Source organism: Nestor notabilis, unplaced genomic scaffold, assembly GCF_000696875.1.
Source record: "Nestor notabilis isolate BGI_N333 unplaced genomic scaffold, ASM69687v1 scaffold11039, whole genome shotgun sequence".
In the NCBI taxonomy this organism is placed as follows: Eukaryota; Metazoa; Chordata; class Aves; order Psittaciformes; family Psittacidae; genus Nestor; species Nestor notabilis.
This window is the reverse complement of record NW_009943262.1, coordinates 47395-75060: the sequence shown is the minus strand read 5'-3', so window position 1 is coordinate 75060 and position 27666 is coordinate 47395. Positions and strand designations below refer to the sequence as shown.

At 38.3% G+C, this 27666-nt stretch overlaps 2 protein-coding genes across 2 annotated transcripts in view; one reads left to right on the top strand and one right to left on the bottom strand.

The window, feature by feature from the left end:
- The first annotated feature begins 807 nt into the window (after positions 1-807).
- APOOL (apolipoprotein O-like) lies at positions 808-8880 on the top strand. The gene is made up of 8 exons (XM_010021841.1): positions 808-954; positions 1542-1661; positions 3159-3213; positions 3996-4094; positions 4825-4920; positions 5502-5584; positions 6827-6980; positions 8680-8880. The coding sequence occupies exons 1-8, from the start codon at positions 808-810 to the stop codon at positions 8775-8777; spliced, it is 852 nt and encodes a 283-aa protein (XP_010020143.1). The 3' UTR covers positions 8778-8880.
- Positions 8881-27063: 18183 nt separating this feature from the next.
- COL4A6 (collagen, type IV, alpha 6) overlaps positions 27064-27666 on the bottom strand; it is a gene marked incomplete at its 5' end in the record, with an annotated part of 42814 nt that continues 42211 nt past the window's right edge. Inside the window, one exon of the mRNA XM_010021840.1 lies at positions 27064-27518. Coding sequence (XP_010020142.1) covers positions 27258-27518 — 261 coding nt within the window. The remainder of the gene's footprint in view (positions 27519-27666) is intronic.

Genomic DNA, 27666 nt, shown 5'->3' with positions numbered 1-27666 from the left:
ATTTTTAGAGTTTCAAAAGTCCTTTGGGTGAAGAACAGTAGAGGAAAGTCTTTCCTGAGAGTAGAAGAAACCATCACACCAAAGTTGCAGGTGCTTCAACGTGTTGTGACAAGTTTTTTAACATATGCCGTGCCAGTGTGCTTGTGCCAGCTCCGGCTGGAATCTTAGGGCAGTCAGTTAAAAAATGCTCATGTGAAGCTGTATTTGAGTTTAAGCTTTGTGAAATATACAGTGTTGTTTTTCCAACTAGTCTTCTAAGTAGACCTTGAACTCTCATGACCAAAGCTGCGTTTCTGTAACTGACATTGTAACATACCTGATTGTATGTTACAATGGTGGTTCGTAAATCCAGTTACTGCTGTGTATTGCCAACACACAGTTATTCCACACAGACAGCAGCTGAGTTGTTCTCTGGATTGGAAAGGAGAGAACGTTTTTTCTGATGCCACAGAGAAGTCCTGTAAATAAAACCTAGGTGCTTTTTGCTGAAACGAGTCATTCGTTGGCTTGGAGCGCCTGAATGTTGAACAGATGAATAGATTGGAACTTAATTTACTTTTAAGAGATGATGGAAACAGCGTGGCTTTGAACACAAAATTCTCCCAGATACTTCAGACACAACTGTTGTTGTCCATGATGCCTAGCTTTTTCTTTACCATTGTAATTTGAGAAAATCTTTGTGTACGACAGAAGAGCTTCCTAAAGGACACACTGATTTCAAAAGGTTTTAGAAGTCACTTGTTTAATCCTGAATTTCATCAAGCACAACACAACAGTAAAATCCAGATTTACTGGAGGGAAATTCTGATGTCTTCATTAAGACTCCCTTTTTTCACCTGTCTCTCCCAGGTGGCAAAGCTGGCAGCTCTTTCTTCAGGTCTGCCATTTGTATGTTTTACTGTATATGCAGCAACAGAGAAAGAATCAAAAAGTCACCTGGTGAAACCAGATCAGGTAAGAATCTTACTGTGTGTCAGTCTTTTAGTACTAGGAGAAACTGCAGAATACCATCTCTTTCCATTGAATTGTATTACCTCGTATATAAAATGCATAGTTAAGTAATACGTGATAATAAAAATTGCCTCCTAAATAACTGACCGTTATAGCACAAATAAAATGAAGTGTGGTAAAGTTTTCTCTCATTCTCATTATTATGTTATTTCCAGACTGAAGCCAGGAAAGGTAAAAGAGTGTAACACTGATCATAATAGTGTTTTCTGTTGTACTATTTCTAGCACTACATGTGTGCATCTTCCAACTATTCTTGCTCATGCCTTTTCTGGATAAAAGGTTGTTTTTATCAAAGTAATTCTATTTCTTAGAACCTATACAATACTTCTCAGTTTTTGTTTCTAAAGAACTAACCTGTGGTCACCCTTGTGTAAAGTAAGTTTGTAAACACAAAAGAGCACAGTTTGATGTAGAGCTTTTGGTTGCTGTAGTGGGAACTCCAAGTATTTGCAGTCCTGAAAAACACTAGTCAGTGTAAATACAGTGTACAAAGCTATCCCCCTGCAGTACACTTACACTTTTCTTTCCAGCTACCAATTTACTGTCCGCCACCTCTGACATCGAAATATATTGAAGAACAGCCCGGTCACTTGCAGAAGCAATTCTCTTCAGTAAGACAGACAACTGGGCGCTATATTGGATGGTGCAAGGTAAGAAAGTCCTGCATCCAAAGTTTCCTACAATTCTGGACAGAACTAGACTAAAACTGTGGAAAAACCAGCATACTTTACCCAGGAGTATTTTTTGCAGTTCCTTGTATTAGCATACATCTGTAATTTTAAGATGCAAAAATGAACCCTTCTCTCATTTTTCTCTGCTGTTATATAACAGAGATTGTGTGCATTCCCCCTGTCTTCCATGTCCAAAGGCAGCAAGAAAAATAGGTTCCCTCCAGCCAGTGCTAAACTGGTTCTAGATCAACGCACAATGTCAGGTTCAGAAATGTCTCTTGGTTAACTTCTACAGCAAGAGTTACGTAGGTAAATTCTTGCTGGCAGAACTTGATAGTGTTTAGGAGTCTGAAATTCCAGGTACAGACCACAGAGAGAGCTGCTTCTGAAGCATGGGTTAAAAGAGCTGATTCAGGTACTTCAGGAAAGGCAGGCTGAGTGCATCCTATGTAACTGTTAAAGCAGGCTTTTAATAACTAGTCATCAGAAATACCTCGCACTATATTATTGAACAGTCTGGGCACAGAAGAAAACGTGGTACCTGTCACCATTCTCTTAACTGCTGGTAAATGACAGCTTCACCCTGGCTGCTCTTAGTATGAATTTTTATGTGTGTATTTTTCTCTTACAAACAAAGTAGACCTTATTATTTGAAAAGCCAAAGAAATCAAAATGTCTTCGTGTATTTTCTGTGAATTCTGATTCCTTTGGCCTGAAAATTTTGTCAGTGGCTGCATAACTGAAATCATTTAGTTCTAAATCTGCATCAAACTTTTCCAGGCCCTTGATCATCAAGTGTTTCCGAGATTGAAGAGCAGTGACCTCTGGTGGTACAAATTCTGTGCTACTGCAAACAAATGATTTCGGTGAAGTAACTCAAGATGCCATTCTTTTCATTAAACTCCTAAAGAATTTTACTCAATTTATTTAGCAATCTGAGGACAATGACACTAATAATGTGATACAAGAAAGGGTTTTTTCCTGAATAAAGAAAAAGCTTGTAATTAAAGAAATTGACCAATTTAAAAGGAGTAATGCAAACTAGTTGAGCACATCTTGGTCCTAATTAGTATTGCTTGTCTTTAGTGAAGGTGAGCACTGTTTTTGCAAACTAAAAGACAAAGTGAGTTTTACTGGGAAGAGGAGATTGTATTTTGTAATTGAATTTTCTTATGTTGTACTGTTGGTGTCCAGATGTTTTGCTACCCTTCAGTTTTGTTCCCGAGATGTTAATTTTGAAAGTGGTTTTGCTACATTAAAAAGATATTTTTATTTTTTTTTAAATGAAATATGAATGGAAGTTTTAAAAATATAAATATGGTGGATTGAGCTGGTTTGTGGGTTTTTTAAGTTACATACTATTTGTCTCATTATGTTAAGCCACATGTTATCAACCAAGTAGTTTTATTGAAAGCATCTACTTTTGCAAAGATTTTACATTTCTTTCCTCTGTTTTGGTTTTTATTTTTTTGGTAGGATGCTTTTCTCTTTGTTAAAAATGGAGTCGTGGATTCAATTCAGTTTGGAAAAGGTAGGCAAGTCACATCTCTGAATTAGGCATTTTCTGTTGTTTCTTCTTGCGGCTTAGATGGTTGAAGCAGCAAATTCCAGATATGGGGAGAAGAGAGGGAAGGGGTGGAAGAGGAGTGCATGGGAATGCCTTCTGCACGTGTGGGAGAAGGAAACCTGCACTACTCTTAATTCGCTATGGAGTTTCATTTCTGTTCTCAAATGAGAGAAATGACCAGTTAAATAGTACTTCTTATTCCTTTGATTTTAGCTTTGTTCTTAAAATATTAGCATCACAGAATCATTGAAGCTGGAATTCCTATAGATCCATAGGTCTCCTTGTAGAGGCACCTCTATAGATTACCTAGTCCAGCCACCTGCTTGGAGCAAGGTCAAAGCAGGTTGGTTGTCTCTGTCCAGTCAGGTCTTGAACATCTGGAGGGGTGGAAATTCCACAACCTGTCTTAGTTATAAAAACAGCTTCTCGATTCTAGCACAAGTTACAAGCAGTATTTGCACTTAAGTTCAGTATCAGAAACTATTATTTTCAGGTAAATTATTTTCCCTAAAAACAGTATATTGGGAGATTCCAAAGTAAGTGGTGTCTCATTTCATGTACAGTAACTCAAAGTAAATCAAAACTTAAACCTCCGCTTTCCCTATTAAGGACTTAGAAAACACTATAAAGTCTCTAAGGAGAAAACCTGTTAACTTTGCTGCTGTGTTAATATCAACTGTGTCAATATTAACTGTGGGTTAATATTAAATTGCTATGCTTTTTTTGTTGTTGTTTTTAATTCTAAGATGCTTACATTTACCTGAAGGATCCACCACCAGAATTTCTTCCCAGAGTTGGTGTCATTACAATATCAGGCTTAGCTGGCCTAGCACTGGCAAGAAAAGGTAGGGTTTTTTGCTTGTTTTCATTATCAGTGTGTTGAATGTGTAGCATGTAATAATTCTAATGGTCAAAGGGCTTTTCTGAAACCTATGGAACTGATAAAACCTGAAGAAACCTATGAAACTGATAAATTGAAGGGACATTATCAAATGCTACTTTTAGAAGCTGGCTAAGACCTAATAGAGCAGGATTATATAGACATTTCTAATAGTGCTATCAACAGAAATTCAAAGTAGGACACTAGTTTTGAGTTCGTTCCTTGCTGGTTTTGAGGAACTGTGTGTATGGGAAGAAATTGGAGACAAATTAACAAGTAAGGTTACTGCATACAGTGAAAACTAGAGGAATTTAGAGGGAAGTTGCTAAAGAATGTTGGCGTTTGGCTTAACAAGTGCAAGAGAATACATGTCAGAAGGCATGGTTTCAACTGTTTTGAAGCCAGAAGGGTAATTTAATAGATACAGCTGAATGACACAGACCTTCTTGTCAGTTTTCACTATATTGGAAAATCTAGTTTGGGCTTTTTCCTCATTCAAGAAACCGGTGTTCAGAGTATCAGTATCTCCTGCAAACGTGACTGTACTAAGCTATAATCACGCTCTGTATACTCTTCTTCAGCTGTTACGGGGATAAGTTTGATGTAAACAATGGTTAGGGGTTAAACAACTACACAAGTGCTTGGCTTTACATTTCACTGGTGTCTGATTATTTGAAATATTTGGCTTTATACAGGTTCTAGATGGAAGAAAATTGTTTATCCACTTGGACTTACTGCTTCAGGAATTTCTGTTTGTTACCCAGCTCAGTCAGTGGTATTTGCTAAGGTAAGTTTACACGTATTTTAATGTTGAGTTAACAGTGAATTTAGTCATAGCATTCTCATCTGTCTTGGATTTCAAGTGTTATGGGACTAGCAGTCAGAATTCACATGCATCTTCATTAGAACATACAATGGTGTTAATCGTATAGTTATAAAAAAGTAATAACTGAATTTTAAAATGCAGCCTCTTGATTTTTTAATCGTTTCTAAAATAAAGGAAGATAATTAAATGAAAGTAAATAAAAAATAAAGCCGTGCCAAACTTGATAGAAACGCAATTTGAGATGCTATAGGATAGCATCTTGTGTTAGAATTTCTCATTTCCAGTTATTGTCATCTTGGTGGTGTCTACCTGACATTGCCAAAACACTGTTGGCTGATCAGGTTTTGATTTCTTTTTGAGTAGGTGAATGTAGCATGTGAGTGCTACTTGTGGATTTCTAATACCAATTTAAACACTGTTTAGGATTTGCTTGATGTAAGAGAAATATGCACGACATCTTGCAAATAAGCTGCATTTCATTTGTATGATCTGTGTATTTTAGTATTTGTAAAGCTGTTTTTAAATTACATTTTTCCAAATAGGTAGCAGGGAAAAAGCTGTTTTCTGCAAGCCATCAAACCTATGGGGCTTTGCAATCACTGTGGGCAAAAAATGAAGATGTCACCAAGGTAGGCTTTCTCAGTAATGTCTGTAACTCCTAAATGCAGACGGAGAAAAAAGTAAATTGGAAGGTCAAGTTCTGGTTGCTGATACTGTTCAGATTACTTATTGTATCAAGTGAGGCACAAAACCCCTGTGATATTTTTGTAACTTCAGTGTTTAATTGATGCCATAGTTGTTACACCTTTCACACCGATGTATACTGCGATCACCTATGTAGTCCCACAATGCATGCAAGATGCATAAGGGAAAACCACATTTCTCTTATGGCTCATTTTTGATCTTGACAAAAACAATCCATTCTGATTCAAGCTTTGGTTCTAAGCAGACCACTGAATTTAAGATAAAGATACAAAGAATTACAGTAAGTATAACTGGCTTAATACTTAAACATATCAGTGTAAATTACATACGGAATTTGGGTTAATACATCCTGGACTTAAACATGTTTTTTCTCCAGCCTGAAAGGGTTTTTCTCCAGTGGAAGTTTATAAACCCTTGGCAAGAGTAGCACTTTCCAGAGTAAAATTTCTGCTTTGCACAGTGATTTTTTTTTTTTCCTCTTTTTAAAGAAGATGAAGGTTTCTCAGTTATATGAACATGCAGAAGTATTTAATTTGCTAAATTTATGGTGTTCATTTGTGTACAGTCCTCACCTTATATTTTGACTGAGGAGCAAAAATGGAATTCAGAGTCTTGAAAATGAGATTCAGAAAAATACCATTAAACTGAGTGTGAAACAAGAATTGATGCAGTAAAGTTTCTATTAATGTTTTTCCCCTCAGTGAAGCCTGTTCCCAAAACAATACATTATTTTTCATTACTAGGTTATTACCATGATTTATCTTTCGATTTTCTGGGAGTAAATGTTCTGTATAAACTAAATGCTATTCCAGTCTTGTGCAAGGCTTTAGATTCCTCGTCTGTAAATGAACAGTGACTTCCTTGTGAAGGACTTTGAGTGGGTCAGGTAAAAGCACAGGATCAGACTGAAGTATGTGCTCCTGACAAAGTAAATCTCCTCCCATGTGAATTTGAACTTGTATGTGAACTGTGGGGTTCTTCCGTGCATTTTAGTTTCTCCATCTGTGTCCCTTGCTTGCAGCTGGCTTGAACGTTACTAGTTGGATGTCATTGTATGATGTCATATCTGAAAATAACTTCATAAGTCAGACTTGAAAGCTTTGTTTTGCAATAAAGTATTAAGCATATACACGTGTGAGCTTTTTTAATTGATTTTTGGTTCACAGCTGCAGCAAGAGTCAGCATCAGTTACTCAAGATAAGAAAAAGAAAGAAACTTCTAGTACAAAACCAGAGTCTGCTGTTGAGTCAAGATCATTTAACAGAACAGAATCTTCTCCGGTAGAGTCTTGGAGTAAGGAAGATCCAGTGCCTTCATCAGGTGAATTAAACATTTCAAGTGTAATCTCAGGGCAACTTGCAAATCCAGTTACTTAATTTTGTAGTTACCCTTGCTTTAAAGCAGAGGAGACTGTTATAGCGTATTGTTCTTGAGAATATATTGTAGACACTTTAATATCTATTTCAGAGCTTCAGGGGGATGCTAATTTTCTCACTGTGGATCCTGTCACAGTGTCAGAATTCTTACATATTTGTTGTTCTCTCTCAATAATGTTTTCTTTCATTCCATGTGGTGTGGACAATATCCCATATTGCTAGTAATGAGATGATATCATCAAGTACTTCTGTTAAATACCTACTTTATATTATGTTATCAGACTACCATAAGTATAATTTACAGGATTACAGCTGGATTTTTGTGAGAACAGCTAATTTGAGGTACTGTTCACTTCTCCATATGGCTTCTGTATCTTCAGATTCTGGTAGAAGAGGAATGTATAATTGCCAAATGAGGCACTGGATTTTATTTTGCTGGGTTTTTTACAGTGGTGGTCTTTGTGCAACTTAAGTGGTTGAGATAATTGACTAGATCATGTAAGAGCATATTTAACATACAGCTTTTGAAAGGCCAATTGCTAAGAGAAATTGTGCAGTTACCTATTAAAGGAGAACTAAATTAATCTGAAAATACTGTTACTTTTTGTAGGGTAGTTTCTGAATTTTACTTGTTGCTGAAATTTGCTTCCTTCTTTTCATTGTGTTCTTTTACATAATATAAGCAGAATGTATTTGGATGGGGGGGATTTTTTCCCTTTATTTTCACTATAATATACATTCACATCTTCATCTGCTTTGCACCTGTATTTTTCCTGATTTTAGTTTGTGGAATGTTTTGATCCATGTTTACATTCACTTCAGGCCAGACTGTCTTTGATGGTTTACTGCATGTAGATATCTTCTGTCTGTTCTCGTGGCATTCGTTCATGTCCCTGATACAGCCAGAAATGCCCATGACCTAAATTAATCAGTGTTGTCAGAGATGTTTATTTTCACTCGTCCAAACGGGGCAGAGCTTTCAGGAGAACATGGCACACTTTGTTAAACCAACTGCTGTAGCTGGAAAAGCAGCAGACTAATAGCAGGAGGCACAGTTGTAGATAACCCACCTTTCTATTCTCCGAGACCTTCTGGAATTACAGCATCACTAAATACGTCAGTCTTTCGCATTGTCATTCAGGCTGAGTGTGAGGGTTCAGTGCTTTAGTAAACAGTCCATTGGGTTTTGGAGTCGCGAAGTGAAACTAGGTAAGAGTGTGTGTCTTAATTTGGAGTTCTTGTCATCTGGCAGCAGCTTCGGGGAAGATACTGATCTGGTTGGTTTTGGGAGACAGATCTGTTCCCAAGAGCAGCGGGGCAAGAAAGACTGGAGATTTTTTTATCTTGTCCCAAACTTTCCCTTTCCTTGTGTAGGGCAAAGCCTCACTATTTCTTCTCTCATCCTGCTGTGTTCAGGAAGTAGTATTAAGGTATAGAGAGCAGAAGGAAGACCCCTGCTCCCCATCCACTGCTGTATGCTAGTAATTAGAACATACCTTCATCATCCTGTATCGCTTACCCAGTTTTAATTAGCATGTACATTATTTTGATCTTTTGTGTTTGGTAATACAGTAATTCTTAGAATGTGTCACTAAGTTGTTCAAATATGTATTTTAATTCAATTTATTTAATATCTCTAACAGGAACAGTGAAGACATCAAAATTTAAGCCTGATCCAAAACTTATGGACCATGGTCAATCCAGCCCAGAAGATGTGGATATGTACAGTACTAGAAGCTAAGACAAATATGCTTACAAATCTTTGCAAAGTGTTACAGATAGGGGGAGGGAAAGAAGGGAAGGAATATTCCTTATGATACATACTCTGTGATGTATAATTTAATCAGGTATTTTCTTATATCTCAATTTGTATTATTAACCTACGTGGTTCTGTTTAGTGAATGTTTTGTTTCTCTCTACCTATAAGCGGTGAGAGTTCATTCATTGTCAGTGTCATTAGTGAGACACTGAGAAAGTGACATTTGTCAGTGTGTTCTCACAATGAGGTTTCTCTGTGCCAAGCTTGTTAATAAATGTCACTTTACAAAGGATATTTGAAAATGTAAACATATGTCTATAGTTCAGCTCAGATGTTCATTGACGTGAAAGAAGAATGTGATGGATGGGGTTTGCAGAAGCTTCTTTGTCTTTTTCTTCTTTCAGCTCCAGAATGAAGGGCAAGAGAGTAGCTTTAAAAAGTCAGTTGTTACATCATCCCAATGGCATTATCTTCAATGCTTGTATAAACAAGCCACTTTTTTTTCATTTCAAAGTCATTTGTTGTCTGCCTCTTTCATAAAGGTGAACGGAAACAGCATCTTGTGCTGAACGCTGCTTTTGTATTTAAATGTTACTGAAGTTTGGAAGAACACACAACTAACCTCTAAAACATCCTTTATAGACTGCATTAGTTTTCATCTCCTTCTAATACTTTGAAAAACTGTATGCGTATTGCTTAATCCATGAAGCTGATACTGTTTGAATTTATATAGAATGCATTAATAATGTTCAGAGTTGGAAGCCATCTGTAGTTTTGAGGCTTAAAGTGCTTGCAAGTATTAAAAATGTAGAAGTAATAGGCAACCAGCTCTTTCTTCATGGACGTTTGTAGGCAACACCCGTTGATCTTGGTAGGGTTTCTGTAAAATCCTGTCATTTTCCATAAGAATGAATTTAGACATGAAGTTTCCTAGAATGAAACTTTCCAACACTGCTTTTATCACTGTGTATAGCACTTTACTATAGCAACTCATATAAAGGTTGGAACAGATCTGCTGGCCTTCCTTGATCAAAGTACAACTCACAGTGATGATCACCCTGCTGCCTAGAGATAATCTCACCTGTGTCTAGTGTGGCACTTCCCTAATATATAAACTGCAAAAGGACACTGTGCTTGTACTTTGTCCTTTGATCTGCTGAATTCTGCTACCTTTCAGTTAATGAAAATACGTGCTTTGTTGTAACGTTGAAGGGGGAAGCAAGAACAAACTTACACAAAAGCATAGTTTGGTTGGATGATATGAAGGGATATTTGCTCATGTTCTCCATAAAAAGAGATTTCACAGTCTGATGCCTTCTTCTGGGGCTGATAATGTAAAGGCAAATGACTAGTGAAATACAGGCAAGCAGCATTCCTAGTGTTATTGAGGGACTAGCAGAAGTTGTGAGGAAGATGCACGGTGCATTGTCCACAGGGCACACGTGATGAATAAGCAAAAGAATAAGTAAGGCTTTTAGGATGCTTCGGAAACAGATAAGTATTGATATTTTGGAATCCAAATTTCGGGAAACGTGTTGGACTTTGTTACAGAGTCCAAAGTAAGGTGAAGTCAGTAGAAGTGAGGTTTAAAGAAGAAAAATTTTGTTAGTGAAATTTGCTTAGGACAACTGACTTAGAATTTAATGTGTTGTGTTTCTCTAATCATCTCCTACAGTCCAGAAAACTCAGACTTCAGGCAGCAATCAGAGGATATTAATCTTTACAGAGCTCCTGAACAAGACACATTGTGTTCCATCACAGAGAGAGGAGTTAGAAAAATTAAATATCTGGGCTTCATATACCACTTCCAGGGAAACAGATGAAGATGTAAGGCAGGAAGTGAAAATGAGGAAGAAATTACTGCTTACAAGGGCAAGACTGGATGGCAGAAATTGTAACATCTATCTATCTTTGATCAGATTCTGGATAAAAAACATAATGCAAAAGCCATCTGCTCTAGTCCTAGATTCTATTTAAATTCTAACTTACGTCCTTTGAGTCAACAAGAAAGGTAAGACGATGCAGGTTTGTGTGGGTTTAGTAGGGCTTTACTGTGGTGATGCTTTTCAGTACATAGTAAGAAACTGTGCACAAGAATTAGTCTTCTGGGAGCAGGGAGAGAAGATTTCTTGGATAGCTGTTAAGGAACAAGAATGTCTGCCCTTTCCAGGCAAGAGTAGGCCTTAAAAGACTGTGCTCTACTGCAGTGCCAAAAGCTAGTCTGGTCCTTTCTGTACTTTTAAGGTCATTACTTACTCAAACCTCATGATGCAAATGAAAGTGTCTGGTCTGCAAAAGGAGCGTTGACCTCCATGGTGGTTAGGCAGTCAGGAGTTAGATGTTCCATGCAAGCAGTTTGTGTTGCAACCTCTGATTTTACAGAAAGTTTGTGATATAAATGGACATGATACACAGAGCTGTCCTTAGGCTGTATTTTAATGTCAAATTACTCCTTAGGGCAAAATTGTAGTAGAACTACAGTAACACCTCAGAGTTGTTACTCAGAAGTCTTAAATACATCTTCTGGGACACAACTTAAAATTAGTGCTCCTACCCACTTTGATGAATGAACAGTATGTGGAATACACTTCTAGAGCTGATCAAATGGTCCCTGTGCTGTGTCATACCTTCTTGGTGTATGAGTGAATGAGCAGAGATTTATTCCAGTGCAGGGTGTGCCTGCTGCCATCACTACTTAGCTTATTTTTTTCATCAGATGACATTTCCCTTTTTCAGTTTTTTTTCTACAAGACAAGGGTATATATTTTTTTGGTTTTTATCACCAGTTTTTGTTTAATATCCTCATGCAGTTGAAAAGCTGGGACTAGAGTTAGTGGCTTAGGTGTTGACACTGAAACTGTTACAGCTAAAGATGACAGTTTCCCTGTCAGCAGCCATAATCGCTCTCTTAGTTGGTATTTCTGTCCTGGAGCATAGGTTTATCAGTAATGGGGAGGAATGTTTTTAGTAAAGCCTGGAATATGCTATATTGCAATGGTTCCTTGCTAACATAACTTCTGTTGGAGTCAGTCATTGTCTTGTCCACCCATGTGAGATACTTGATAAAGAGAAATTTCTAGAGGTACCAAAAAAGATGCAGGTTATTATAGAGAGGTTTGGAATGTATTTGCTGGAATGAAGGCAGCCCAGTTCAGATGAGTAATTTGCTCTTGTACAAATATTGGAATGGTGACTGTGAATCTTTATTCCTTGGCTGCCATTTCCTGAAGTGTTTCTTTGTAAAAAGCTGCCTGCTCTCCTCAGTTCAGACATCTGAACCTCCGCATTTTGTATAATACTCTACAGATGGCTTGTTCCAGATAACTACGAGGAACTGTAGCCACATCTCTGTATTAATAATTTATAGTAAAGGTGCTATGCAATGGCTTTAAAAAAGCAAATTCAAATCTCCATTATGCCATGCTTGTGAGTCCTCTTATTAAATGTGTGCCTGACTTATCTCTTGAAGATTTCAGCCCCGGTATGCAAACCTGTTACAATGAGAAACTAACGTGAGTATGCAGGGGAAGTTGCAGTGCAAGACATGGGTTTATTAACTTATAGTGAAACACTGAAATGCCTCTCAAATGTGTCATGAATGGTCACTTACAGTTCCTTTCATGATGCAGTAATACAGTAACATAATACAAGTGAGAATGTGTACTGTAATTTTTATATATTTGTAAAAAATTCAAGGTCTCAATAATAACCTTATGATATTTTATAATATAGAAAGTTTTAATTTAATGCATGTTTTTTATTTATGATTGTATTGGATATTCAGAGATTTGGAACTCGTTGATATTAATTTTTTATTTGCATAAACCTGATTGTGATACTTTATTTTGTCATATTGTTGTGAAGCACCTGAAAATAAAGGTGATGCGATGCTTTTTAAAGATTACGTTTAACTTTTGTGTTGTCCCCTCTGCAGGGCGGATTGTCAATGCCTTTTATCTGAAGTACATTTTAAGAGTTAATTTGGTAAACATGGCTTAAGTCACCCCTGTTTCACTTATGTTGGGGGGAAAACCTTCACCTCTGAGGTGCTGATACATACATTCCTGGTGAAATCACTGCAGTAACATCCAGGACATGTTAATGCTCAGCATTCTGGGGTTTATGCATCTTAAATTCTGCTAAGAGCTGTCATTTTCTTTTCTTGGTGATTTCTTCTAAAGGATGCTGTAGCTCACAGCTTGGAAAAAGAAGGCTCTTATCTGTACTGGAGGAATGACAGAGGCAGGTAGCAAATACATTTATCTCAGTACGGCTCCGTGATAATCTTGCAGGTAAAGTAATTTGCCTATCCAGGGGTCATAAATAATGTAATACATGGTGTAATCTACAGTGTAACTACTTAAAAGAAGAAAAATAGTGTGACTAAATAATGTGGCTATTTTGATGGCAGATTATCCTTATGATTCTTGAATAACTTAGGAAATACTGTAAAGATATTTTAATGCATCTGTGTAATTATTGTGAAAGTTTGGAGTATCTCTGAATACATTCAAATACAGAAAGTGTATTAAATCTAAAAAGAAAGTGGGGTCCAAAAAGCCTGTACTTCTTAAAAAGGAACATGAGTATGCACAAGGTTGTAGTTTTTATTTTAAATTGCAGGGGTTCTGAGAAGCAAAGCTCAGATACATGCTGATGGTGAGCTACCACCAAGACAGACTGTCACTGAACCATTCTGCAAGTTATGTTATTATTTATATTACCACAGTGCTGATGTGCTGCTCTTCACTTCAGAGAAAGCACGAAAATCAAACTGAAATGCTAAGGAGGAGGAGGAGATCTAAAAGTTCGCAAATTTGTTACTTTTTTTTTTTTTATTTGAAGAAACTTCTTTGCATTTTAAAGCCCAATGGCTGGATCTATAATTTGTGGTGCAAACAATGAGTATATCGGTACGTACTAACACATTGGAGAAGAGAAAGGAGAAGGAAGTGGAAGTTTGATCCCTAACTCAAAAGTGGTGAAAGGGACGTGCATTTGGAGTACTGAGCTACTGAGTAGGAACACTGTCAATCAACATGCAATCAGTTCTTTGCCCTGTCATTTATGGGCTGTAGGAGATTGCTTTTACTCAACCAACCAAAAGAAGTTCCTTGTGTTTCCCTTGCTGTGATCAGCTGATAGGTCTAAACTGAGGCTACCGTGAGTTTAAGTGTTGGTATCTTTTTTTTGTGCTTTGTAGCAGTCTTAATTTGAGAAACATGTAACTTGCTTTCTGTATGTGCCTCCCTCTGAACCTTGGCTACACAATGGTAGTAGAAAGCATTCTCCAAAGCTGCTGAAATTAAAGTTAATGGGGTTATGCCGTGACATACAACATAATGGCTGTTTCTACCTATTGGCATTAGTTTTATTTGTTGTTACCTAAGTAGGCACTAAACCAAGAAACCTACTGATGGCCTCTGGAGCCCTTCCATGAGGCCTAGCCCAAACTTGTTGCATTTAGTAAAATGCCAACAACGTCACAGAAAGTTTGGGGTCACAAAATAGTTTGAGATTCATAATCTGCTTTATCACAACATCGCACCTGAGGTGGAACTGCAAATGAGATTTCTGCATCCCTGCCTTAATCCAGTGTCAAAGCCCTGGGTAAAGGTGTTTGTTTTTCACACAACCTGGAGTACTGGCACTCAGCAGCTCTGAGCTGGAACCAGAGAGGAAATTCCCTGTCAGCAAGAAGAACAAAGCGTGTGTGTGAACACACGTTACATCTGATGAAGGATCACACTGTTTCTTTTACTGAGGTATATGTTAATTTCTCTGTTCTTGTGAGTGTGATTTTGGGATCTGTTTAAAGCAATCTTCTGACAGGGCTGAGAATCAGTCATTTGTGGGTGGTTTTAACAGTGTGAATGACAACAAAATACTTCAGTAGCTGGGATCGATGCTCACTTTGGAAATGGTGAACAGGGAAGATTCTAGTAAGCCTTTAAAAAGTGATCTAGGGAAGAGGCAGTATCTTGGGAAAAGATGTCATATTGCTGTTTATGATGTCTTCCTCCCTGTCATTCTTTGATGGGACAAACGATTTCAAGACAGTCCTGAGGTGTTGCTGGGCAAATCTGAAAACAGCTCATGGTGCAAACATCAAACCCAGGATTGGAAGAAGATGCTGCAGCAGAGAACCAGAAGCTTCCAGGTAGGATAAACCTCTGGGATGTAGCTTGGGGTATGGACTTTCTCATTCCCTTCTTTTGCCCAGAATTCATCTCCTCATTTGGTGCAGTCGGATTTTTACCTTCTCTCCCTTCTCTTTACAAATGGATCTGTACTCTTTAAGGTATACTCTAAAAATGAAACTCGGGGATTCTGAATTTTTTTCCTACCAAATGTTTTTAGTTTACAAAATACATCTGAAAGAGAACTACAACTTCCATTTGTGCTATTTAGATACCACAAATGAAACAGTGCAGAGCTGGGTCACTATCCTAATAAGAACTACTAATCCTAGTAAGAATTATCATAACATGCAAGTAGTAGTTTTGATATAGTCAACACTATGATTTGAAATATTTATTTCTCCTGGCTATTAACAAATGCTCTGGCAATAATGAGGAAAAATATGCATGATATTTCCACCAAACTGTGGGAGAAGTTTAGGTAAAATCATGAGGTTGGAAGTCAGGAAATCAGGAGAAGTCGAACAGATTGTCACCATGTTTTGTAATGAAACAGGTGGGTTGAAGGAAGAAGTGTTGGTAACATACTGTGTGCTGCAGCAGTAATTACTGCAGCAAAACCTCATTTTTTCTAGGAGCAGAAACATCTTAAGACCAGCCTGATAGTAACCTTTAATCATCATTTTTATACTCTTGATCCGGGTCTTTGGTGTGTCTTTTAAAACAATGTATATTCAAGGAATTTTATCTTCAAATACATTTGAAGTTTATCTTTAAAAGGTAACATAACCCTAAAGTGAGAACAGGTAAATGCTTGTGGCAGATACCTTTGTGTGCTGGAACTTCTGTCGTTGGAGGAATACTTTGTGTATGTATTAAAAAACTCAGAAGTAGCAACATTGATGAGACATTTTTATGGAACTGCCCAGTTGTCATAAAAGAGAATATGCTGGAGAAGTTATCAGGAAGTATCTGTCACAAGTTAATTAGTAATTCTTTATAGAGGAGGATGCTGTAAAACAAGCTCAAAATCCACGTTCCTTGCTTTGCTATAGTAGCAGAAAGGAGAGTGCCGCCTTCTGCTAGCAAAAACTGGGAGAAACTTTGGGACATTTCAGGATGTATGTTCTTAACGTCTTGCTGTTCATCCTGTTGGTGGCCGGCGATGCACTGAGTGAAGAAGCTTTGGAACGTAAGGCATGGCTGCTTTTTTGCTTTAGAGCTTGTCAGAATAGGGACCTGTCTACCTATGGCTACCTATAGTAGTGCTGCCGTGGTATCGCAATCCCAGTGGCATTGCTCCTGAGGAAGTTCTCCTTGTGGTTTAGGTAGAGTTTATTTTAAATAGTGGGAAGACAATGAAAACATCAAGACCTCTGTGTGACAACTGCTTGCTTGTGTTTGCTGTTGTGAAGTGTTTCATAGTTCTTGGGGTTTGTGTGCCAGGAGTATGGTGATATTTTACAGACGCAGATCCTCTGTGTCAGCTTGTAGCTTGCTGGTATGAATGGTGAGTACAGCATTGTCCTGGTTTCAGCTGGGATAGGGTTAATTTTCTTCCTAGTTACCTGGTGCAGTGCTGTGTTTTGGCTTTAGTCTGAGAGTGATGCTTATAACACACCCATGTTTTAGTTGTAGCTAAATGGTGTTTATATTAAGTCAGGGACTTCTCAGCTTCTCATGCCCTGCCAGTGAGGAGGGTGTGGGGACACAGCCAGGACAGCTGACCCAAACTGGCCAGAGGGATATTCCAGACCCTATGGTATCATACTCGGCACATAAACTGAGGGAAAGCTGGCCGGGGGCTGCTGCTTGTGAGCTACCGGGGCATCAGTTGGTGGGTGCTGAAAATTGCACTGTGCATCACTTGTTCTGTATATTGTGATTATTTTATCATTGATGATACTGTTACTATTTCCCTTCTTTTTCTGTCTTACTAAATTCTCTTTAACTCAACCCATGAATTTTACCTTTTTTCCCAGTTCTTTTCACCCAGCCCCACTAGGCTGGGGGCAATGAGCAAGCAGCTCTGTGGTGTTCAGCTGCCTGCTGGCTTAAATCACAAGAAGCATCCAGTCTGAATCCCACACCAGAAAGATACAGGTAGTAGAGAATGTAGGATTGGAGAGCCGAACACAGTGACTTTTGATGTCTGATCAGCTGCTTGATGAGGAAACTATTTATAGACAGCCTGTGAAGTACTGTTAGCACTCAACTGCTGGGCACATGATTTACAGCCTGCAATATTTACACAGCAAAAGAGATGGAGGAGAACTGACAGTAACACAAAATATGTAGACTAAAGGTAGAATCCCAATGCAAAACACACAAAAAGGTTTTAATTTGGATTATAATTAGGAGGTTTGAGTCTCAAATGAGCTTCGTGAGTTTTAGCCTTTGCCAGCAACAATCCAGAGATGATACATAATGGAATTCAGATACAACCATATTAAATGATGTGATAAAAAACCTAATAACTTAAGCAATATAATTTACTAGCTAACTGGATACAAATTGGGGTAAAGTAACTTCAGCAGCTAAACCTTCATTTCTCAAATAATACCAAAATTTGGAAGGGGCAAGTCACTGGAAAGTAAGATTTAATATCACACATTCAGCGTATGAAGCTTAAATTCTAAGGTAATTAGAAATACACTAAACAGTATGTTATGGTATAACTACATTAACTAAATGTTGGGTTTGTTTTAATTTACAGCCAGCTGCACTGGAATTGAGGACTTTGGGGCCTGCCTGGGTAATACAGACAACTTCTGTCCTACCAATATTTCTTGCCAATGTAAAAATGAAAAACCTTTCTGCAGGTAGGGGGTGGCGTTGGTTTCTTTGTTTCAATATATGCTATGTAAATGCAGCTCTCAAATAGATTCTTAATGATGAACTAAATTCAGACCCTGCAATGTTAAGATTCATGACAATGGATGTTGATCATCATTCAGGATGTGTGTAAGCTCATACAAAGCATCAAATCTGGGCTCTTGAGCGCATCATTTCCTTTTTAAAGTATGTGTAGGCCATGTAATTTATTAGGTAGGTAATCACTATGTTGATGACTATTGCTGATCACTATGTCTTGGATATTTTACTTTAGAACTGAGTTATGCTGTGTAGTGGCAACTTAATTTTTTTCCCCAGGTTGATCAAAATTTCTTTAGTTAAAAAAACCAGGTATCTTAATATCCTATTCTCTGTTATGTAGTGGGTTTTTTTCCCCTTGTTTTAAAACAATCGAGTTATCTGAGCAGAGAACCCTGTTCCCATATCTAGCATATTTCTGTTTTACATATAGTTTGACCCTCAGACTTGACAGGAAACTAGCAAGAAAATCATGCAGCTCATATGATTACCTGGTGTATTCAGGGTAGTACCTTCTCTGTGACAGTCTGTTGCTTATGAACGTGCAGCTAGCTTCCAGTTGTAGCCATCCAGGTCCTTTAACTGAGTACGCTGTCTAAATGTTAGTGAACTCCAAAGAAGTAGAATGCTACATTCTTGAGGCTGTAAATATGTATTCTGATCATATCCAGATCCATACAGATATTGCCTATAAATTGCATTTTCTGTAGTGGAGATCAAGGTCAAACTTTCAGAAAAGGTTCCCCAAATCCAGACTGTTCGCACCAACAAATGTGGCAAAATCCTTAGCAAAAGAACCTTCCTATCATGAGAATTGCTGGGGACATTCTGTTCTAGTGATGTCCTTTGTATTAGCAGAGGAAGTGATGCTTTGGGAGGGGGAAAAAAGAAGCCCTGAATTCATGAAAAGAACTTGGCTTTTAAAGAAAGCAACATTCTTATCCTGTTTAAAGTCTTACAAGCAGAAGGGACATACTCTGTGATCTACTGTGGGTCGTGGTGCTGCATTTTCGTAGAAGGTGCATCAATGTTGTAATATTAGGTAGCAATATGATGCCTCCATCGTAGCTGCATGGTCTATTTTGGAAATGCAGAAGCTTTGCCATGCTTACAGTTGGCAAAAAGATCTTTGACCTGAATCATGGCCTGTCTTGGGCAATACACCCTGTTCTCATAAAAGCTTATTATCTTGGACTTACTGGAATGCTAACTTGGACTTGGTTGACCTGGAGCCTAGCAAAGTGCACTTCCATCTAATCTGGAATAAGATGTGTATTACTAAGAGGAGTAATATCTTCAGACAAACAGGAAAAATATGGAATCTCTTGACCCCTGTAGCATTCAATAATAAATAATCATATAGCGAAATAGGTTACTTTTGTTTGATATTACTGATTTTTAAATTAAAAGAATGTTGCTAAAAATGAATATTTTTATTTGCAGATGTGATTACTACAGAGTGGACTGGCAGGAGTATTGGTACATGGGCCCCAAATGCAATCACCGTTGGAACACTCTAGATTTCATTTTAGTAGTTATTCTTCCTGCAGTAGCACTGGTTATTGTAGCTGTTGCAATATTTTACTGTGTCTACCACTGTAAAAGCAAAAGAACTGGGTAAGTTCCATACAGCATCTTCTGCCAAAATCCTCCACTTAAAATCAAAGCATCTTACCAGAGTATTTAGCAGTTGTTCAGCATTTTACCACTGCATACAGATCTTCACTTTAAGTTGTTGCTTCTTTTCTTTAGGGCTAACCAGGAGCTTTAACGTTGATGAGTACATTTAAAACTTTAACTCAAGACTGCCAAATCTGTCTTGCTGATCTATTTGCTATAAAGGGTTGCCTTTATTTCCACACGTTTTTGGTTGTTACGTCTTCTATGGAAGCAGATAAAAACCAAGACCAATGAACATTGACGAGTCTTGGTGATGAAACACAATTCCTCCCATTCTTGGGTCGGAGGTGTTGGAAATTTGAGCTGCTTTTTGGTTTCAACACTATCTGGTTTTGTTCCCCACCAACACCTGTCCCAAGTACATAGACAACATGTTCTTTCTCTTCTTTCATTGAGCCCCATTAGTGTGTATCACTGGTACTTCCTCTGTCATTGAAAATTGTAGTAAGGCATAGCTCTCATGTAGCTGTTGCCACAATACATCTAAACCTATATACGGCTGTTGAACCAATCAGCAGTACAAAATGATTTGTTGAGACCCTCAAAACTATTACTAATGCTCTAAATTCTTGTTCCTCCAACCAGGAACCAGACGAATCTGTACTGTGAAGCACACCAGAATCATGCATTTACTCCTGAAGTGGCTGGTAACTTGGGGCACGTTTACCAGCAGTCACCAAGGGTAAGAGATGTTGGCATTTGGGTATGTCACGTGTTCCTAATTCCAGTGGAAGGCAGGCAGGATTTTGTGAGGCAACAGAATGGTATATGAATAGCAGAAAAAAGATCATCTGGTAAAATTAAAGGTAAAATGAGTTTCCTTTTCCTATTGGGAGTGATGCTTTCCAGTGATGTTTTTGGAGGCTGGGGCGATCAGTGGAGATGGTCAGAAGGATATGGCTGTACCAAGTGTATTGTTTATCTTTGTCATCTCTCAGCTGCATGATCTGTGAGTGGGAGCATGTAACTACTTGTAGTACATAAGCACTGGCAGAGTTGTAGCTGTATTTCTTTAAAATTCACTGCCTACAACTGAGTTAGTTAGGTTTTGGCCTAGAAAATTTGGCTATTTCCTGGTTGTTGGTTTGGTTGTTTTCCCTGAAAAGAGAAATTTCCTAAATTAAATCTGAAATGAATTACCTGCATCACCTTTGTAATGGACTGTTTCACTGGGACCTTTCCAACGTTCCTGTGAGACAGACTAGAGAGTCTTTTACAGCTTTACAGAGGTAGCCTGTGATCCAAGCTAGGACTTGAATGTTGGCCACCTTTGTGGCCAGGCTTTGTGCTGCCAAGCCAATCTTTTCCATTAGGTGATGTGTGCTTTATATGGAGATCATTGCTTGAACTAGTGGGTATCAGAAGAAAAGAGGGATAAATGCATTTCAAAAACAAACCAGGAAATATGAAATACAAAGCAGCATGAAAGGGAATATATTTGTTTTGTGTTCATTTCCTCATTTGGGACTTTAGTGGTTATTCTACATATTAAGGAGGATATAGTGCTTAAGAAGACATTTTAGGCTGGCTGAGAAAAGAATGAAAATAGTTTAGTCTGATACATTATTTCCTGTTAAATATATTTGTAAAGTATTAATACGTTGGAAATGCAGTGGGGAAAAATGAGGCACGAGCCTCCCTTCACCAGGAGATGGTGCTGTTTAATTTTTAACTAATTCCAAAAGTCATTGAACTGATGCTGTCAATAGGGAAGAAAACTCACTGTAAAAGGAACTGCTTTGGGTAAGGGCTGCAGTAAGTCCTCCTTTCTCCTGCTCCAGACTGCAAGCTGCAGTCCGTGGGACATTTCTGCCTCATCTCCTGGCTGGATGTGGTGGTCATGAGAACGTGCACTTGTAAAAAGCCCATTGGTAATTCTCTGAGCTTTTGCTGTCATGCAAGTCAGGCAACAGTGTCTGAGAGGGGCAAGAGAGGAAACCAGAATCTGCATCTGCTCCTGCAGATGAACTACCCTGAAGTGCTTCTCTCCAGAGGGTACCTGGTTTTGAAATTTACTTCAGGTCATTCTGTTTATAAACAAAGTGCCCTTTAGCAAATGAACATCACTTTTTAGTTTTATGAACACTATGGGATACTTAGTTTGTTTTTTGGTGGTGTTTTCCTTCTTTTTGCAGCAGTATGTTTGGTAAGAGAGCAGCCAGTCCTGTAAGCTATAATATGCAGTTGATCTTCATTGTTGTTCACTGTGCTTAGTTTAATTTTTGGCTCAGGTTTCCATAAATCAGAGAGAAATCCACTGTTGTTTGTTGAGTAGCATCTTTATGAAATTTGTATTCATAAAAGACTCAACAAAACTTCCAGGCCTTGCTAAAACCCTTAATACCTGGTTTACTTCATTGTGCAGACACTTACTGGGGTGGATGTTTCTGTTATAGCATAGAGGTATTGTTTTCTGTATCATGCAAGTATGTAAGGACTTTTCTTCTGCTGAGTCTTTTAGATGATAAACTGAATTTATACATTTGAAAACATCTCTAACAAACATTATATTGTAACTGATAAATGGGTTTATACTGTTTTTTTTTTTTACACCAAAGACAACTGCTAACACACCCAGTGAGCTGTTTTGTAACTTGCTATTGTTCTGCTTTGTGTAACTACCTGATCCCCTACATCTAGGATGTCTGGATTGAAGGAATTCCAAAACCTGTACTGAGAAGACAAGACTTTGATGATGTCCCAGGCCTGAATCAATTAGACAATTACAGGTATGCTGCTGGTTTTCTGCCTTTTTGCTCATTTTCACTTACCATTCTAGTCTGGAGACTTAAGAATCACTTTGTAGCTTTGCCAGTGGCACAGCAACTGACAAAGATCCAGTAAATAGCAAAGCTTTTGACTGCATTATTCACGTAACTTTGGTGGCTTGAGACTTGGATAGAAGTTGTTTTTCTGAATTTTTTCTTTATTCTCCTGTACCTTGTGTAATTCCAACAGTGTTGCTGCAGGAATTCTGGGGCTATTTTGTACATCATTGCTAAATGTGAACTAACGCACAGGACCAGGTCTATGAACTTGCTGTCTAAGACTTAGTCTGGTTTCCTAATGTCTCACCAAGAAGAAAAAGTCAAGGTGTGTTTATCTTGTTTCTGAAGCTAAATCCTAAAATACTGATCCATCCAAAGGCTTGTGTGGCTTTCCTCTGATAATCACAAATGTGTTCATTTTCATTGCTTTTTAGAAACAACTTCTTTAGTTGTGCTGCTTCAAAACACAGGTAAAAGTGAATTTACAGGATGAGAGTTTGGCAGTAAAATGAACTTTAAAGGCAGAACATTTAGATGTCTTCATGTTATTGCCTCAATGTCACGTGTGCAGTACTGAGCTCTGTTTTAATATTTCAGTTGAAACTAACCCTTCATGTAATCTGCAGTGTATTATTCCACATGTTTTTAATAACCTCTTTTATCTCCCTTTCACAGCCCCGTGCATCCTCAGCCATTAAGGAGACCAGATACAACAACAGACTATTTTTCTAACCAGCGACATCAGTCTGAGAGATTTGGCTATCCAAATGCTAATTTGCCTTACGCAGATTATGCAGAGGGGAGGCAGTATCAGGTATGTATTAATAACATATCTATTTTTATATATTATATAATCTTCTGTCTTGGTACTTTGTGTGAATTATCATAATTCAAAGTGGTAGTATCTGTGTCACTGAGGAAAGATGTGAGCTAATAAAAAGCCTAAACCCCACCTTTTTCTATATGGATCTTCAGGAATATTACACAGCTGCTAATTCCATTCTAGACTAGACCAATTTTGCAATGTTCAATCATTTTCTGAGTCATTTACACTTAGATACTACAACTCATGTCAAAGGGGTTTTCATCACACTGAGAACCCCCTAAGAGCAGACACTGCCATCAGTATAGAGCTATCCCTGCAGAACTGGCAGAGGAATTACTGGAATTCTATGTTCTGACTGACTCTAAATCCTGAATAATGATACAACCAAATCTCCACTGCTGTGTGCAAAATGTGACTGTTTGTTAGCAGTTCTTAGGAAGCGCCTTTCCTTTGAGACTGGGGCTCCTGCTCACCTCCCTCCACCACTTCATAATTCAAACTTACTAAAGCTTCACAGGAAGCTGCTGCTGTGTTTCATGTACAAATAGTGTGACATATAGAGAAATTCAATTAGTTAGTCCAGAACTGCTGAAATCATTTATATAAGTGAGTGATCTGCCAGGCTTTCCCCCCGGCTGCCAACAACTGAATGATTTGTAGACAGAGGTACTTACTTACTTATTGTAAGACCTTTCTGTGCCTAAAAAAATAAGCCTCGCCAAAACTGCTGAATGTGTCAGCAACCAATGTCTGTCTGGCCCAGATCTCAATAGATCAGTATTTGATGATTACAGTTGTTTTAAGCCTTTGGGTTATTTCTATATAGGAGCATCTGTAATTAGTATAATTATCAGTAAAAGAAACCTGGCATTTTTCTTCCTCATGGAATGTAAAAAAAAAAAAAGACAAAAGGGGTAAAGTTTATTGTAAAAAGAAATGTTACCATGTTACAAAAAGAAAACCCACGCTTCAGAAAGTCATGTTTCAACTGCAGAAGGAGAGGGGCTTTCATAAGTGAAAGAACAATTAAATACAAAGGAGTTGTGATATGCTTTGAGTATCTTTAATTCAGGTGAGAATATTACCTGTGTATCTTATTGTACAAGTAAATCTGTTGCCAGATAGGAATTGTATCAGAGCCTGCAACCTAATTTACCCATCTGAGGGGTGTTCTTCCCCTCTTCCTTCCTTAGTATGTATCCACTAAATCTTAATACGTTCAGTTATTTGCATGAGTATCATCTCCCGGAGCCTTGGTGAATACACATTCAGAAGCAGCACAACACTAATAAAGAAATATATAGATGTAGTTTGATTAGAGACAGATCAGTTTAATAGCAAGCAGCCTGGGGAGCACATGTCATGCTACTGATTTAATTCTAATCTCTTCACAGAAATACTAAGTACCAGTGCTTCCTATATCTGAAATGTTGTGGAGTGCTGCATGATCAATGGATGATCCAAATGCTGAGACATCAGTAAGACCCTGTGGGCTGGAACGTAATGGAAATAGCCATAACTATTAGAAAGCACTAAAAGTTATTGCAAAGAGAAGGTATGGAAGATAACTGGCATCTGATTTGTGTACTGTGTAATTGCTGACGTGGGTACCTGATATTGCAGTTTGCACAGCTGCTTGTAAGAATTGCTTAAATGGTTGCACATCTATTGGGACAGGTTCTTTTGTGATTAACCATATGTCTCGTGTCTAAATGATGAGCAGCACCTATCACAAAAAGCTGCCCTTACGCAGAAGAAACTCATGAGCAAGGAGAAAGTCTTCTCAAATTTCAGCATGAGAAGTGACAAATACACATGCTAATCGTCATTCTTCCTTGTTTGCTTCCCACAATAGTTATAGCCATATCAGAGGGAAAGGGGGAAAGGGGCTGGTTGTGTGTGCTCATATTTCTCAGGAAGGCTTGTCAAAGGCAGCTTTTGCCAGGTACAGTGTTTGTTTCTTTGTGATGTGTGTTCCACTCTGTGTCATGATCTCCCTCTGCATGCTGGTGAGCTGTGGTTCCAAATTAATGCTGTTAGTAGGACCATGAATTTCTCTTCACTGTAATTATGAAGATGGTAGCATGTAGAGCTTATACATGTACCAATTGTACCCTGACTGTGATTTGTTTTTCCCCTTAAAGAGCCAGCATTTAACAAAAGAAAACAACAAATTACATACAGTTTTGACCTGTGTAGTAAGATCTGTATTTTTGTTACACCAGACAGCTGCAGAATTAAGTAGAAGGTAAGGCTCTGTTCTCGGGTATAGCCACTGGGTTTCCTGACACTGGCAGCATTGTACAAACGTGACAGAAGTACTGACTAATGTAGCAACCTCAGCTTCTAAGCCCATTCACTTGTCCCTTGTTTCTTTTTCACTTTGTCTTCCATACCTTGTTGATCCTAACAGCAGAAATGGTTTGCCTTAAAAAAATGCAGTGGCTGTGTAAATAATGACAATAAATGAAGCTGTGGAACACTGATACCGTAACACTAACTAGCAAATTAAAGGTACTGAAGTCCTGGATATATAACCCATTTTCCAAAAAGTCTCAAGCACATTATTTTAACATTTATATTAAATGATTATTTTTCCTTAGGATTAGGTAATATGTGAAACTACCAGATAAAATCAGACTCTGTAAGTTTTTAGAAAGGTGAAAATACTGGCAAATACACAAATAACCTGGCAGGAGAAGCTACCTGGAAGGCAATGCCCTCATGCTGTTTCAATTGAGATGTTTGTTTCACAGACAATGAAGCTTTCCTTATCAGACAAATAAAACTTGCCGGGTCTTCTCCCTCCCTAAAATCCTTTGCTGAAGATCTCTGAAAGCTTTCTCAAAAAAATAAAATATGAATAGTTATTTTATGGTATTTTGATGGGAAGAGCAAGCTACGACTGAATCACTGTGTACACTGAGAGCAGTGTTTATAAGGGCCTGGGCCTTTACAAGTTTCTCAGCTGAGCTTTGCTGTTACGTGTTCTTAAGTAGTGTCAAACTGCCAACCATTAGCTTTGGTTTCACAAAATACCATTTACAGTAATAGTTCATTGCTTGGTCTCACCTGAGCCCTGTCTAAGGAGGAGCTTTGGCATAAAGAACTGGAAGAGCTTCTAACAAGCAAGTCAGAAAAAGAACTAGTTTTCAAAAGAGGAAAACAAATTCAGATACATCCATATTTTAAAAATGTAGCCTTGAGATGCTAATCTAGAGTCTCAGTTTAGAAACTGTTTAATTCAATTCTCCATTTTGGGATCATTTGGGAACATACCTTCCTGGTACAAGATAGCAGTGATACAAACGAAAAAGCCCCAGCCAAAACTATTAAAAGACTGTTGGAAAGTGTTATTATTTTATTGGCTGATCCTAATAAAGGAGTTTTGTGGTACTTACTTAAATACACAGAGGAGAATTGAGAGGAAAAACTTGAGATAATGATAGTCAGAGGCAAGAGGAGCAGGTAAGTTTAGGATTTTGACTATACCAAATTGTGGCTTTCTGCCTCTGTCCTTCAATTAAACATGGTTGGACCACTTCTTCTATAACTGTGCAGGAGAAAATGTCCCATCTGTTTAATAAGCAAAGCAAACCAAATTAATCTTTGAGTCATCCTAAGGAAGTTGGTTATCAATCAACCCTTAATGCTCAGTGTTTCTAAGTCACCTGCAATACACTGATGAGTTTCAGCTAGCTCTGTATTTCATAGGAGAATGAGCCTTCATTCCCTACCACTAGACCAAATACTGCTTGCACAGACACTAGTAAAGCATCACTTTTGAAAAGTTATATGATCTTGAAAATCATATGATTCTATGAGAAGTCTCTCTTGGACAGAGGAATGGTGTAATGAGAGACATCAGCTACTGTTCGGTCTAAATGAGGCACTGGCAGAGACTTGCTGAGGTAGCTGTAAATGAGGGAAGAACCCCACGGAAGTAAAAGCATAGCACCATGTTCCATAAGAAAAGAGGTTTCAGAGCACCGGTGTTTCCCTCCCCTGGGTGCAGTCAAACTCCTGGACTTCCCACTTGATTGTTGTAGAATTCTGGCTGTCTTGATTCACCCATCAACCACACACAAACCTGGTTTATGAACTTATCCTTCTTCGCATCAGTGATGTCTAGTCTTAGGTAACAAAGACTGCTGAAGTTACTGCATCTTTGTTACTACAAGTTCTTCATGCACACTTGGCAGCGGCTGACCCGTGTTCGAAGCTGTCCCGCTTTCAGAGTCTCTGAGGGAGGAGCACTCACAAACTGCTGCGACTGTTCAACCGTCGTCAGCCAGAAGCTGTATTTGTTTGCAAAGTAATGGCACGTTCCCCGAGCCCCATTGCACTCAATGAAGGGGGTAGCACGGAAATCCTCCAGGCAAGAACCAGGGGAGACGAGGGACTGGCCTCCACCCTCTGCGCCAGCCGCGGTATGCTGAAAGGAAGATGGTGATTGATGTAGATGAGTGTGAAGGAACAGAGTGGGAGGTAGAGTCCTCCAGTTCCACTGTTAGAAGGAATTAAACAGGCAACCTCAGTAATACCTTTGCTGTGTGTATCTGTCAGGGCTACAGGTGAATCGT